The 15,000-nt window shown below is 34.2% G+C and overlaps 1 protein-coding gene across 2 annotated transcripts in view; it reads right to left on the bottom strand.

Annotated features, from left to right (window-relative positions):
• LOC115209156 (voltage-dependent calcium channel subunit alpha-2/delta-3-like) overlaps positions 1 to 15,000 on the bottom strand; it is a 720,530-nt gene that overhangs the window by 1,288 nt on the left and 704,242 nt on the right. For both annotated transcript variants that reach the window (XM_036500824.1, XM_036500825.1), the window contains exons 32-35: positions 12,913 to 13,123; positions 10,503 to 10,528; positions 9,920 to 10,054; positions 5,230 to 5,315 (exon numbers count right to left, since the gene is read on the bottom strand). In XM_036500824.1, coding sequence (XP_036356717.1) covers positions 5,230 to 5,315; positions 9,920 to 10,054; positions 10,503 to 10,528; positions 12,913 to 13,123 — 458 coding nt within the window. The remainder of the gene's footprint in view (positions 1 to 5,229; positions 5,316 to 9,919; positions 10,055 to 10,502; positions 10,529 to 12,912; positions 13,124 to 15,000) is intronic.

Below are 15,000 nucleotides of genomic sequence, written 5' to 3'. Positions count from 1 at the left end.
TTCAACATTAACATATGCTAATTATTTCCCCATCTGAACATACACACACACACACACACAGAGATTATATATACATATACATATAGATGTATATATGTATATATATATATTATATTATATACATTATATATACACATAATGTATTGGTAATAGGGTAGTTAACACACATGCAAGGATGATACAGAATAAATATTTCTACATCTCATGTTTTAATATATTAGATGTAGCAAAATACTTCACTTTTAGTAGCATGTATAACATTCTGTGTGATTATCCTTATTAATACCAAGAATATAAGTTCTGACCATTTCAACATTCATACCTTTCTAAAAAACTTTAACCCTTTTCAAAACCAGATTTATGTTGCAACACACTGTCTTTGTTTAAATTAGTTTTGAAAATAATGAAGAATTTCGTAAAATAACTTTGTCATTATTGAATTGGCATTTGGATCATAAACTAACATGGAATTTTAAAGGTTTTAATCTAGATCGCTTTAAAACAAGCACCATCCGTTCGTAGCCACTGCCAGCGCCGCCCCGACTGGCCTCATGCTGGTGGCACGTAAAAAGCACCATCCGTTCGTGGCCGTTGCCAGCCTCGCCTGGCCCCCGTGCCGGTGGCACATAAAAAGCACCATCCGATCGTGGCCGTTGCCAGCTTTGTCTGGTCTCCGTGCCGGTGGCACGTAAAAAGCACCCACTACACTCACGGAGTGGTTGGCGTTAGGAAGGGCATCCAGCCGTAGAAACATTGCCAGATCAAACTGGGCCTGATGCAGCCTTCTGGCTTCCCAGAACCCAGTTGAATCGTCCAACCCATGCTAGCATGGAAAGCGGACGCTAAACGATGATGATGATGATGATGATGAAGGTGCTCTCAGATAGGTTAGCATCAAAAGAGTTAAACAAACTCGTTACTTTATAATCACATGTATTACAGTGGAAAGCATTCTATTATGCAGTCTCTTTATACTAATGTGTTATTTCTCATCTTTAAAACAAACTCTATTTTCAGCTCCATTGGAAGCAGAACAGAATTAGGATGATACAGTTAACAATCTTATTTCATCTTAGATTGAATCGAAGGTAACTTATTTATTTGTACAACCCCATATCTAACATCTGCTTTTATGGTTAAGTTATTCATTACTGAGAAAGATGATTTCTTGTTGACAAATTGGCACAAATGGTTTGTGGTCAGATGTATGGACTGTACATTAGCTTGCTCCCTCCATCGTACTGGCATTGTTTGAACAGATGCACAGTGTACTACATGACTGAAGTGATCACAGATCAATGTGAAATGAAGCACTCTGCTCAAGAATACAATGCACTACCTGGTCCAGGGATTGAAACCACAGTCTTGCAGTCACCTTAGCTACTAGGCCATGCCCTTTCACATTCACGACTGACAAACATTTTACACTGAGTCAACCGTCTTTAACTAGTGTGAACCTTGAGTACATGTTTATTAAGAAAATGAAGACAAGGAGTTTGCATGTTTTCTTTCAATGTGCTTCCAGCAGTGATGACTAGCTGTGAATTTAGTTAGAATTAACAATTTTCTGTTGTGCTACCAACAGAATATTTTCAAAGACGTTTGTAAAGAAATAATTAAATTTTTGGCAAATATTTCTGGATTTAATTAAGAGCCTGCAAAGCAATTTAAAATTTAAGAACTATTTCCTCTTGAAGATAATGACACCTCATGATAAGATTCAAGCAATCATGTAAATTTAATATTATTTTTGGAAGAAGAAGAAAAAAAGTTCTATAAACCATGTAAAAGAAAAATATTGCTAACTTTTCTAAAAAATCTTTGGTTCAATTTAGATTCAAACTCATCAACCTTGAACACAGTTATTTTCGCAACCACAATGCATGGTAGTTTCAGATTTAAAACTATTAGATAAATTTTTAAAATCTTAATTGATAAATATTTCCACTTCCTTCTCCATAACTATAACATCATTTCTGTTAAATATTTCACAACATGGAAATAACAAAATAATGCTTTTAATTTTTACAAAGATTATTTTTTTAATGAAGAAGAAATATTTATAAATTATATTAAGTTTTCACATGACAAATATAAAATATAGCTATGACTACAGAATTATTGATTTATATTGACTTTAGCTTAAGTTTGAAAGTAGAAGAGATAAAAAAAAATGAATAAATACGATACATTAATACTTATTTATAAAATGACTCTGTTTACAAAGTTTTTGAATTTAAAAACCATTTTTCTTTGGTGATATTATGGGTAGGAGTATACTTAGTACATTTTTTCACAGAAATTATCAGAATAGTTTTCTCTTTACTATGATCAAAAACCATATTTAATATCACAGTTTTGATGTTTATTTTAACTTTTTTCCACTTTATCTTATATTTCATTAGTTCCAACCCTCTTTTTTGTAAACAAGGGAATTATAATAAATTTACTTTATAATATTAATGATGTTTGCTGTATTCACTTCTAAGAGAATGAAACATAGTTTCAACTGGAGTCAGTCACATTTCATGGTAATTTCCCCTTAGAGGTGAACATAATAAACATCATTAACATTATAAATTGATTATGAATCCTCTTGTTTGCAAAGAAAAGTAGGTGGAGGTTACTTATGAAATGTAAGATAGATTTTATGCTAAACTTAATTCTAGAATGAAAAGAAGAAAAACCTTGACCTTTTGGTACTATTCTACCTGAAACTGTCCCTGAATCTATGATACAAACTTTCTGTTTTAACCCTTTAGTGTTAGCATTATTCTACCAAAATTAATGCTTCTTCATCCACGTTGTTTTGAACTAATCATGCATTATCTTGTAGCTTTGAGATTTTGATGAGGTAGCTGTTAATTTTTAAAACGATATTGTAGGGTTGGTGTGAGAGACCAGATCTGGCCAGTTTGAACATAAAACAGGCAGAATACTTTTGGCCGGATATGGCCGGTTTAAATGCTAAAGGGTTAAAGTGGTCTGAACTAGAACTTTCCATCAGAATTACATGTTAATTTATGTCTCAAACATCAGCATAATAATGACAAATTTATTTAACTAAATTCTTTGTTATTTTCAAAATTAATTGAAAAACAGTCATTGTGTTTCAGTACAGGGCTGATACAATTTTTGTAATCTTCATCATGTCCTAAATTTTTTTTTATGCTGGCTTATGTTATACATGGCTACACAACAACACACTTCTTATCCTAGTTGCACATAATACATCATATATAAATCTTAAAATTCTGAGAACATATTTAATAAATTCCTATAAATTTTTACTCAGCATATTTCTACCCTTGCTGCCCCCTATTATCTATCAACCTGTGACACATTATTCAGGTAGCCTTACTGAACATTATAGTTATCTATTTTTCTTCCACATTATCAACTGAGTCAATCTTTCACAGTTTTTCTCCCATTCTGACCCAATTTCTGGTAACCATTGTTTTAATACTTATTTCTGAATCACTTCTCTCTCTCTCTCTCTCCATTTCTCTCTTTAATTCATTTAACATTAAACAACCCTTTATTTATGGCTTAACTGTGTTAAGACAGTGTTACATTTGGCAGAAGAAAATCCCCCCCAACTTGCACAGGAAGTCATGTGATTCTCAGAGTCATCATTTCATTGCTTCTCTATAAAAAAATCTGCCAATACCATTGGCTTAACTTCATGCTGTTCTCTTCCTTGCTTTTTCCATTTATTACAATATATTTCACTATGCCACTGTTTTTGCAGATATATATTTTCTCATATAGTTACCAAACACCCCTCTATTTATACTCTTTCTGATTAAAAGTGAGACACAATGCCCAGAGTCCTACAGAAAACCCCTATTGATAAAAAGAGCAGATATTCTAAAATAATCCTAACATCAAGAGAAAGAGAAATCTAAAAGCAGAAAGTACAAATGCTTTATTGCTGGCATTATGATAAAAACAGCTAAGCCACACCAGCACAATGGTCGGTGCCAAGAATGGCATCCATCAATAAATAAAGCGAGAAGGAAAGAAAGAAAAAGGACCAATTGTGAGGCTATACTTACAGGCTACAAATCTCCTTGAAATAGGATATGAATTTATAGCCTGTTGAACTATGATTCTCGCATTTTATTTACTCAGACACTCTACTTAGGCAAATTACTTTTCAGCAAAGGCATAGCTGTTTTTATTTTATTGCCATAAGCAATTGTTTATTTAATTTTATGGGTTATGTTTTATTCAGGGAGTAAATAACATATGAAACTAATAGATTATAGTGTTAAGTATATGTATTCTTAAAAATATGGTTATAAACATGCAAGCTGTTATCAAGTAGAAGACAGAAGTATTGGTGAAGTATAACACAACATTATATTGAATGGCCAATATAAAGCTTCTTTATATCACCTGGGTGGCAGAGTTTAAGGGAGATACTGAGATAATGTTTTCTTAAATTTTTACTAATTAACTATGTGTGCAAGTGAGCACGTGTGCATGTGTGTGTGTAGTTGCACGTGTAAGTATATTGTACCTCATGTATGTAAAGTAAATATTTCCTTTGCCAGGTTTGATGATGGAGTAGCATGTGTAAAGACTGCATCACATACACATGCAATATATAGGATACAGTGCACTACATGCATTGTGTTTATTTTGGGGTTTTATTTCATTTAAGAAACATGAAAGTGCTCAATCACACACACTTGTGATAAAATGTGTCTAGAAGCTTATTTAGACATCATTTGTTAAGATTAAAATTTCAGTTTCATGCCAGAGGAAGGAAAGATGAAACAGAAATATATATATATATTATATATATATATATATATATATATACTTTATTTAAAGCAGCAGAAAATTCAACAAAACCTGTTACTCTGAGTTTCCCGTTGCTGTTCATCGGACAGTTTTTGCTAGAAAAAACTGTCCGATGAATGGCAACGGGAAACTCAGAGTAACAGGTTTTGTTGAATTTTCTGCTGCTTTAAATAAAGCATATTACTCTACCACTGGTATTTGAGTACTCTTTTTTCCACTTTGTTTCACATTTATGTGTTTACTCCGGTATATATATATATATATATATATATAGAAAAAGAGAGAGAGAGAGAGAGAGAGAGAGAGAGATGAGAGAGAGAGAGAGAGAGAGAGAGAGAGAGAGAGAGAGAGAGAGGGGCATATATACACTCACTCATACAAGCAAAGTAATTTCATTGAATTGATAATGATAGATACCTCATAGCTGCTAAAACACTGGTATGAGTAGTCTCCTTTGGTGGCTCCTGTCTGTTTTAATTTCTTACACTCATCTGTTTCATTTACTGGTGGATCTGTTAAGGATTCTTACTTTAATAATGAGACATCTCTTATTACTACAGGGACTGGGATTGATGTTTACCGAGTTAGAAGGGGAGGAGGAGAAACTAGGAAATGTAAATGATAAGAAGAAGAAGAAGAAGGAAATTGAGAAAATAATAATGGAGAACAAAGTAGAAGGTGGTTACTTGTGTTGGCAGAAAGATGGTGAGAAAATTGTGAGGGAATTGTCAACAATCAGAAAGTCTGAGTAACAATTGGTCCATTTCAAATTTTTTTTTCCATTATACATGCATCCATACAAATGGACACAATCACACACAGACACACACATACATACATACATACATACATACATACATACATACATACATACATACATATATACATACATACATACATCACCATACATACAATGAACAGTAAATAGTACAACATGAGCAACAAAGTTAAATAGATAAGATATTAATTTAATGCTTTCATAGAAAGAGAACGTGTCTTAACATTTTGAACATTAGCACTTCATCAGAAGAAAGAGAGAAGCATTGAGGGAGTGAGGAACAAAATCAGATAGGACTACTGTTCTATGAGGGGAGTGAAGAAAGGAAGGAGTGAGTACGTAGATGCAAATATACATGTATATATTGGTTTCTGGAAGCATGCGTGAAAGGGGAGTGATTTTGTGTGTGTGTGTGTGTGTGTTAGTGTGGTGAATATGTATAGAGATGTGCTGGTGTGGAATAACAGGGGTGGAGGTTAGTGGGGGTATGAGCTGTTTGTATGTATGTGATTATTAGGTGGGTGGTTTCACATGTATGAGAGAAGGATAGAACTGGTTCGAATGAGGGAAAACAATATTGGTGAAGAAACTGGGATGGCAAAAGCAATGTTGAGGTTTTACCGATGTGTGTGCAAGTGTATAACAAAATCATATAGGAGTGTGAGAACGTTTTTTTTTTCAACAAAGAGGGAAGGTTTAAGCCACAATTTGATAAAGAGAGAAAAATGTATGAATTCTGTGTGTGTTTAAATATATAAATATATATATAGGTGCAAGAGTGGGTGTGTAGTAAGTAGCTTGCTTATCAACCACATGGTTCTGGGTTCAGTCCCACTGCATGGCACCTTGGGCAAGTGCCTTCTACTATTGCTTTGGACTGACCAAAGCCTTGTGAGTGGATTTGGTAGACGGAAACTGAAAGAAGCCTGTCATATATATATATATATATATATATATATATATATATATATATATATATACATATATATATATATATATTGGCCTGCTTGCTTAGCCAGCGGGGTGGTGTCATTTGAAGGCTAAAACAATGTGAAGTGCATTGTGACCAGCGCTGTGTAACAACATCCGATAACCTGGTTGGTCATGGTGATCACAGTGATATATATATATATATATATATATATTTGTGTGTCTGTGTTTGTCCTCCCACCATCGCTTGACAACCAATGTTGGTGTGTTTACGTGCTCGTAACTTAGTGGTTCAGCAAAAGCATTCAATAGAATAAGCACTAGGCTTACAAAGAATAAGTCCTGGGGTCGATTTGTTTGACTAAAGGTGGTGCTCCAGCATGGCTGCAGTCAAATGACTGAAGCAAATAAAAGAATATATTAGGTTAAAAACCCTTGGGTGGGAAGCCAGCAAAAAGCCACTTGTGTTCTTGAAGCATATATTTTCTGTAATTCAGACAAACATGCTACTAAAAGCACCACAGGAAACTTTCCATCTTTTTACTAACAAATTAGCTGTTTTAAGCAAGCAGAAAGCTCAGTTGTTTACATTTAGAATATAAATATCGAAGCATCAAAATTCTAAATGTAAGCAAACTTAATTTTTTGCTTGTCAGATCAAAGCTTCTAATTTGATAAATAGAAGATGGAAGGAGTCTCTAGTGTAACTGGTGCAAATATCCGTCTGGGTTACAGAAGAGCTGTGGTTCAAGTTTTCTGGTAGCATTCTGCTTTTTTTTCCCTTGTCCAAATGGTTTTTAACCCAATACCATTATAGGCTATTATTTATAGCTGCATTTGCTTCAACATACACCGTTAAATGACTTATATATCTATAATAATAAATGGCAAGTTTGTGTGTTTGTGAATTTGTTACTTTAACTCCTCCGACACTATCCGACAGACCTTGATGAAACTTGACATCTGTGGGGCTTATGCCCATGTGGTCACTTATGCACTTGGAATTTTAAAAAAATCGAGTTTTAATCAGTATTGATTTTTCAAAAATTGTAAAATTTCAGCATTTTTTGCACTATCCATCATGAAATTTTTTTTGACAAAAAAAATGTTTTTTGGCTGTCAACAGACATCTTATTAATGGTAATTTTTTATCATCATCATCATCATCATCGTTTAGCGTCCGTTTTCCATGCTAGCATGGGTTGGACGGTTCAACTGGGGTCTGTGAAGCCGGAAGGCTTCATCAGGCCCAGTCAGATCTGGCAGTGTTTCTACGGCTGGATGCCCTTCCTATATATATATACACATACATATACTACTTTATAAAAATATGTAACTCAATTTCACAATGTTTTTATATACACACCACAATATCTGTATTAATATGTGTGTGTGTGTGTATGTATATATTTATAAGTATGTGTATATATGTATGTGAGCAAATATTTATATATATATATATGTATGTTGTAATTTAGGCAAAAAGGTATGGAAGAAAAAGAAGAACAGAGAAGTAGAAGAATATAAAGCATATTCCTTGATATTTTGAAACAACTTAATTTCCATGCTTTGGTTGTCATTGAATAGTCTGCATTAATAAGTGCTTCCAGTGGTGCCATATTTATTTCTAAAGAACTCTCTTTCATTCTATTATTTGATTTCTGTTTGTGGCAGTTAAAATTGTATATGTTAAAATACATAAATGCATATGCACATACATACAGACAGACAGACATCAAATGTATACATGCAAGCATGCAGACATGGATACAGAAATATATACATTACATGCATTTTGAGAAAATCAATATCTGCAACAAAAGCACATGCTAAAAGTAAGTTGTAACTTCTTCAATGATTTTGTAGCTGTCCATATACAGTTTAGTTTTGTTGTTGCTACACACATATACACATAGACACACAGACATGCGCTACATACATAAATACATACAAACATACATACATACATACATACATACATACAAACATCATCATCATCATCATTCCTTAACGTCCGTTTTCCATGCTAGCTTGGGTTGGACGGTTCAACCGGGGTCAGGAAGCCATGGAGGCTGCACCAGGCTCCAGTCTGATCTGGCAGTGTTTCTACAGCTGGATGCCCTTCCTAATGCCAACCACTCCGTGAGTGTAGTGGGTGCTTTTTACGTGCCATTGGCACAGGTGCCAGGGGAGGCTGGCAACGGCCACGATCAGTTGGTGCTTTTTACGTGTCATCATCATTATCATCTTTTAATGTTCTCCTTTCCATATTCGCATAGGTCAGATGGAATTTGCTGAGGCAGATTTTTTACAGCTGGATGCTCTTTCTGTTGCCAACCCTTACTTGTTTCCAGTCAAAGTAATATTTTCCCCATATTTTTCACAGAAGATTTGAAATGAACAATAGCATTTGTACAAGTGATGCTTGTTCACACCCATCAAATGATGTTAAGACAAGGGCACACACACACATGTATACACATACACACATACGTACATACATGTATACATGCAAACACACACACATGCACACACACACACATAGATATATGATTAGTTTCTTCTGCTGTTTTTTTACAGGTACCGTCAAAGTTTGCACTTGAGTACATCACATGTTTGACGTTGAAATGTTTACCAACTCATAAAACACAGCAAGCAACACAGAAATAGGTTTACCAAACTTCAATGTTTTTAAAAAGTCTGGAAGAAGGATAATTTGAAGACTGCCAAATTTAACCTTGTGAAAAAGGCAGTTTACAAATTTGTTAATTCATTTTACATTCAGTTTTCTATACTAGTATGGGTGAGGTGAACTTATATTGAGGCATTGTTTTTTACTGCCTGGATGCTCTCCCTTAAGAAGAAAAAGAAATTCTTTGTAAAATTATGAATGAAGCAATATCCACAGAATAAAAATATACATGAGAATAAAAACACACATGCGCACAAACAAACAAAAGGGAACGCAGTGCAAATAAGGGACAGAGTCAAGACTATTGAAAAGATTGCAAGACGCAACGAAAATTTTAGGAAAAATAAAAATAAGAAAAAAGTGGAAATTTTACCGGTGAATGTGTTACATTATCAGGCACAAAAAGAAAATGACTCTCCCCAGACACAACAGAATATCCTTCAACACACGACACTCATATAAAGAATCTTGCAAACCAAATCCAAAAACGAAATAAAAAAATATACAAACAAATTTCATCCAAATCTATAACAACAAAGAGGACAAGAAAGACATTTTTTTAGTTTTGAAGAATTTAGAAAATTTAAAAGTATCAGAGCTAAGCCAGACATTTGTGTGGAAGAAGTAAAATTGTCAACATTCAATAAAATGAAGGTGGGTTTGCTTAATCCTCTGCACATCACATTTTTTCCCTTATAAAAGGATACAAGTTAATTTACTCAGCTGCAGTTTTAGCAATTCATTTGGTTTGTTGACTTCACAAATACAGTTCATTTGTTTTACCACTAGCAATAGCAAATTAGTGTTTGGTATCTGTTGTGTTGCATATGTAATTCGGAAATCTGCAGAAAGAAAGAGAAAAGAAGCAAAAATAAAACGCAAAATCCCTGCTCGTATTAATCAAACAATACCGATTGCATAGGTTTCTATTTTTATTTTATTCTGGAAGCTTATATGAAAGAATGATGAAATTAGGGGCAGCTTCTTTTTGAATTTTATTGGCTTGTTGAACTTATGTTCTATAAAAAGCATCTTGCAAAAATATTTCTATGATGATTTCTACTATAAGGTGCAGGTGTTGCTGTATGGTAAGAAATTTGCTTCTCGGTTACATGGTTCTAGGTTCAGTCCCACTGTATGACATCTTGGACAAGTGTGTTCTACTATAGCCTTGAGTCAGCAAAAGTCTTGTGAGTGGATTTGGTAGATAACAGAAACAAGTGAAACAATCAAAGAAGACTAACTTGTAATTAGGAAAAGAGGAAAAAGAAACGAGAAAAATAATCTTACCTTTGTTTATATAACAATATTCAGGTCTGGAATGAAAGAATATAAAAATATAATTACAAATAGTTTTGTGGACATCATTAAGAATTTTATAACGAGAAATAATAAAACTAAGAAGAATATCTCTATGGAGAAAATATCCAAGTAAAATAAATACCAGAAATGCTTTGCCCTAAGAAGAAACTGCAGGAGTTACTCAGAGGTTTCCCAAGCTCTTCTAAATCCATTGCAAGGCTGGAAACCCTTCCATATCGTTAGCAGGTGTCTCAGGGTCACAAGCATTTCGCCCCTTAGTCTGTACACTTCACCTGAGTGGGGCAGTGAGGACTGATCTAGTTTTCACCAATGGAAGGGTTCCACTTGTGGTCTCTTATCAACCATAGCCATCTTGAGCTACAGTAATTTCTCGACTATCGTAAGTGTTACATTCCAAAACGTCCCACAGAAATAATTAAAATCTAAAAAATTATAAATACCTATCAGCTGCAGAAACCTGAGATATACTGAGGAGTCCACAATATAAATTTACATATATTTGCCAGAAATCTTCTCAATGTATTGAGTGAACTGCAATGTACTGAGCGTGTGATAGGTGACCTATGATGTACTGAGTGCACGATAGGTGAACCACAATACGGCGAGGTTTTACTGTAATTTCAGCTGCCATGCCTATTTCGTTTGTGGCTGTCTTCAGTAGTCTGGGTTCCAGACATTAATAATCTTATTAAATAAATTAGAAATGATAAATCCCAAAATATATTTGTATACATTAAATATATTGATAAAAAGATAAGAAAATATAAACAAGAAAAGCATAACATCATTTGAAACTGAGTTGTTAGGTAGATTTACCAATTATGTTATGGCATCTCTGCTTTGCTTTCAGTTTGATTAAGACTTTATAAAACCTGTGACATCTCACAAGGTCAAATTATTTTGATTGCAAGGGGCAGGAGTGGTTGGTGTGTGCAGGCATGGCTTTGTGGCTAAAAATTTCACTTTCCAGCCTTGTGATTTTCAGTTCAAATATCTTCTATTATAGTTTCCTGGGCCAGCCAAAGCCTTGTGAATAGACCTTGCAAATGGAAACTGTGTGGACGCCTGTTAAATATGTATATGTGGTGCATGTGTGTGTGTGTGTATTTGTGTCTCTTTGTCTTGACATTGCATAACAGTTGTAAATGAACATCTGTGTTGTTTACTTTCCATCTTCCAAGGAAACACGTCTGGCCACAGGAAAAATATTTCCTTGATTGGAAACAGGTGAAGGTTTGGCAACAGGAAGAGACAGGTGACCATTGAAAATCTGCTTTAATGAATTCTACCTGAGCCATGCAAACGTGTATAAGTGAAGATGTTAAAATGATGATGCTGACGATGCTGACGATACAATATGGTTGCTTTATTTGAAACACTGTTCTGACATGCAGAAACCGGCAGGTTGTAAGTTCATTCCCATATTGAATATCTGAATGTTTTTTCTTATTCAAAGTTTCCTACTCTCCTCAATGGGTTGGGTTCCATATTCTGTTATGTTATCACTTAAATGCTATTTGTGCTTTGTGGATATTTTTTGGTTGTAATGTTATTACTTTCTGTTTACTTACTGCTCTTATTGGTGTCAGCATGGTAAGAAACTTAAAATAATGGAATAGTTTTTATTGAAAATCCCAGAAGAAAAAAAGAATCTCCTCCAAATAACTGACATTCCTTGACAACTGTCTGTATTTGTTGTACATCTTCCACACTCTAACTAAATAGTTACTTACTTTTAACAGTATCACTTCAAATATATATTACCTAACACACACACACACACTCAAACACACATACACACACACACACACACACACACACACACACACACACACACACACTCAAACACACACACACACACATACTCTCTCTCTCTCTCACACACACACACACACACACACAGAGTCACTGAGAATTTGTACAAAGTTTACTCTTTAATTAAATGCAATAATTTTACGTTGTCTGTGAAACATGGAGAATATAGAAAAATTCTTTGAAAAGTGCCTGAGATGTCTGCCAAAATGATGATATGGTTACTTTTTCTCTGACTGAGGAATCTAGTAAAATATTGGAAGGCATAGACATCCATACACAACATACACATATATAAACACACAAGCAAGCTGATGTGTGTGTGTGTGTGTGTGTGTGCAACCTGTAAGATAAAGAATAAAGATAGAAGTAGGCATATGAAAAGCTAGTTACAAGTGGGAGTAGTTAGGTGCAGTTAATATCTTGTTTGTTTTGTGTTTCCACATTATTTTTCTATGGTTTATAAAGTGAAGTTGTAATCTATAAAGTACGTGGATTGAACAACCCCAACCACCCCCCTAAAAATGGGGTAATAAAAATAAGAAAATAGAAATAAGTGACTTACGTTTGTTGTGCTGTTGGATCCATCTCTCGCTGAATTTTGCATGAGTTTGAATAACTATAGGATCCAGCAATCCCATCAGAAGGCACGGCATTGAAGTCAGCTAAGAACAGGGAAACACTTTTTTCACATGGTTTTCTCTCTATATCATCAATCATTGGTGGTTCCACAGAATAATCTGGATAATCTGCAGGATTTGGGTAATCCTCTTCTCCTGTAGGAATACATAATAGATTCTTCGGATCAAATAGCTTCAATAACTTCTTAAGTATTTCTTAAAAAGAACAGCAAAGTGAATAAATATTTCTTTAAAGAAAAAAAGTAAAAGTAAAAGGGATTAAATGATGGAACTCTTTTGTTATCATATTTCTGCTGAAACAAATTGCCTTTGTTTCAGATAGTTTTCAAAATATTGAAAAATTAAGTAAAATAATTAACATTATTAAACTGTTGTTTGGAACATAAATAAACATGAAATTTTGATGGAAAGTTTTAATTTAGGTCATTTAAAACACAAAGTTTGTATTATAGAACCAGGGATAGTCTCAGGTAGGTTGGTACCCATTTCTTTACTACCCACAAGGGGCTAAACACAGAGAGGACAAACAAGGACAGACAAATGGATTAAGTTGATTATATCAACCCCAGTGCATAACTGGTACTTATTTAATCGACCCCGAAAGGATGAAAGGCAAAGTCGACCTCGGCAGAATTTGAACTCAGAACGTAACGGCAGACGAAATACTGCTAAGCATTTCGCCCAGCGTGCTAACGATTCTGCCAGCTCACCGCCTTGGTACCAAAGAGTTAATGTGTTTACAACTGTACTGTGAAGAAAAACAAGACAGCAAAAACAAAACAAACAATAACTTGTGTTTTATAATCATTTAGGACATATTGGATAAAGTCTCAGATACACTTTGCCTAAACTAAAAAAACAAGAGGCTGGACAATAACAACAACAACAACAGCATTATTGTAATGCATGCAAAAAACCTTCTAGTGTGTGTAAAGCTCAGCCAAGCTGGCATGAAAGTGAGTCCCACAGCATGGCATTAAATCAAATGCATCATGCACGTACAAAGATATTTAGCATCTTTTATCTTTGACTTGTTTCAGTCAATAGACTGCAACAATGTTTAAAGAATGTTTTGTTGAATGAATCAAACTCACATCTCCTTTTTTTTAAAGCCTGGTACTTATTCTATTAATATATTTTACTGAACTGCTAAGTTACAGGGATGTAAACAAACCAACACCAGATGTCACGCAGCGGTGGGGGAGACAAATACAGACACAAAGACATGCACACACACACACATGACAGGCTTCTTTTAGTTTCTGTCTACCAAATTCACTCACAAAGCTTTGGTTGGCCCGAGGCTATAGGAGAAGACACTTGCCCAAGGTGCCATGGAGTGGGGAAAGGGATGAGTTGATTTGATCGACCCCAGTGTTCAAGGTAAAGCTGACCTCAGTGGAATACGAACCCATAAAGATGGATGAAATGCCATGAAGCATTTGCCAAGTATGTTAACGAGTCTGCCAGCTCACCACCTTAACTGCATTAGTAATATTGATATTGGTCAAATGATACTGCACACAAGTTGAATATCTTTATGAAAATAATGAATTCGATGATTTTTAAATGTAATTGTGATTTCCTCATTCAAATAAATAACTGTACTTTAAATATTATTGACATATAAATTAAATAACAGTACTTTAAATAATTAAATAACTGTATTTTAAACATTATAGACATATCATTCAGATGTCTGGAATCTTTAACCAGGCTTTTGTCAAGTGGAAAAGATGAAATCTAGAGAGTCAACTAATGCCAGTAGTAGCAGAATTAAATTAGATTATTAAGGACATTTACTATAATTAATTTTATTACCATTGAAAAAAAAACTTTTCAACTTTGACGCTCATAGACTGCTTCTGGTTATAAGAGCTTAGTTATTGCATCTCTTATAAAGATTCCCACCACCTTATTAAAATTGCAAAGGGTTAACATTATCATAAAGTGTACAATGGATATGCTGTAAAGATGAAATTACCAGCACCGTCAGCTTGAACATGAAAAGA

The sequence above is a fragment of the Octopus sinensis genome, linkage group LG3 (assembly GCF_006345805.1).
Source record: "Octopus sinensis linkage group LG3, ASM634580v1, whole genome shotgun sequence".
NCBI classification, from domain to species: Eukaryota; Metazoa; Mollusca; class Cephalopoda; order Octopoda; family Octopodidae; genus Octopus; species Octopus sinensis.
Note: the sequence above shows the minus strand (reverse complement) of the source record. Positions and strands in the feature narration are given on the sequence as shown.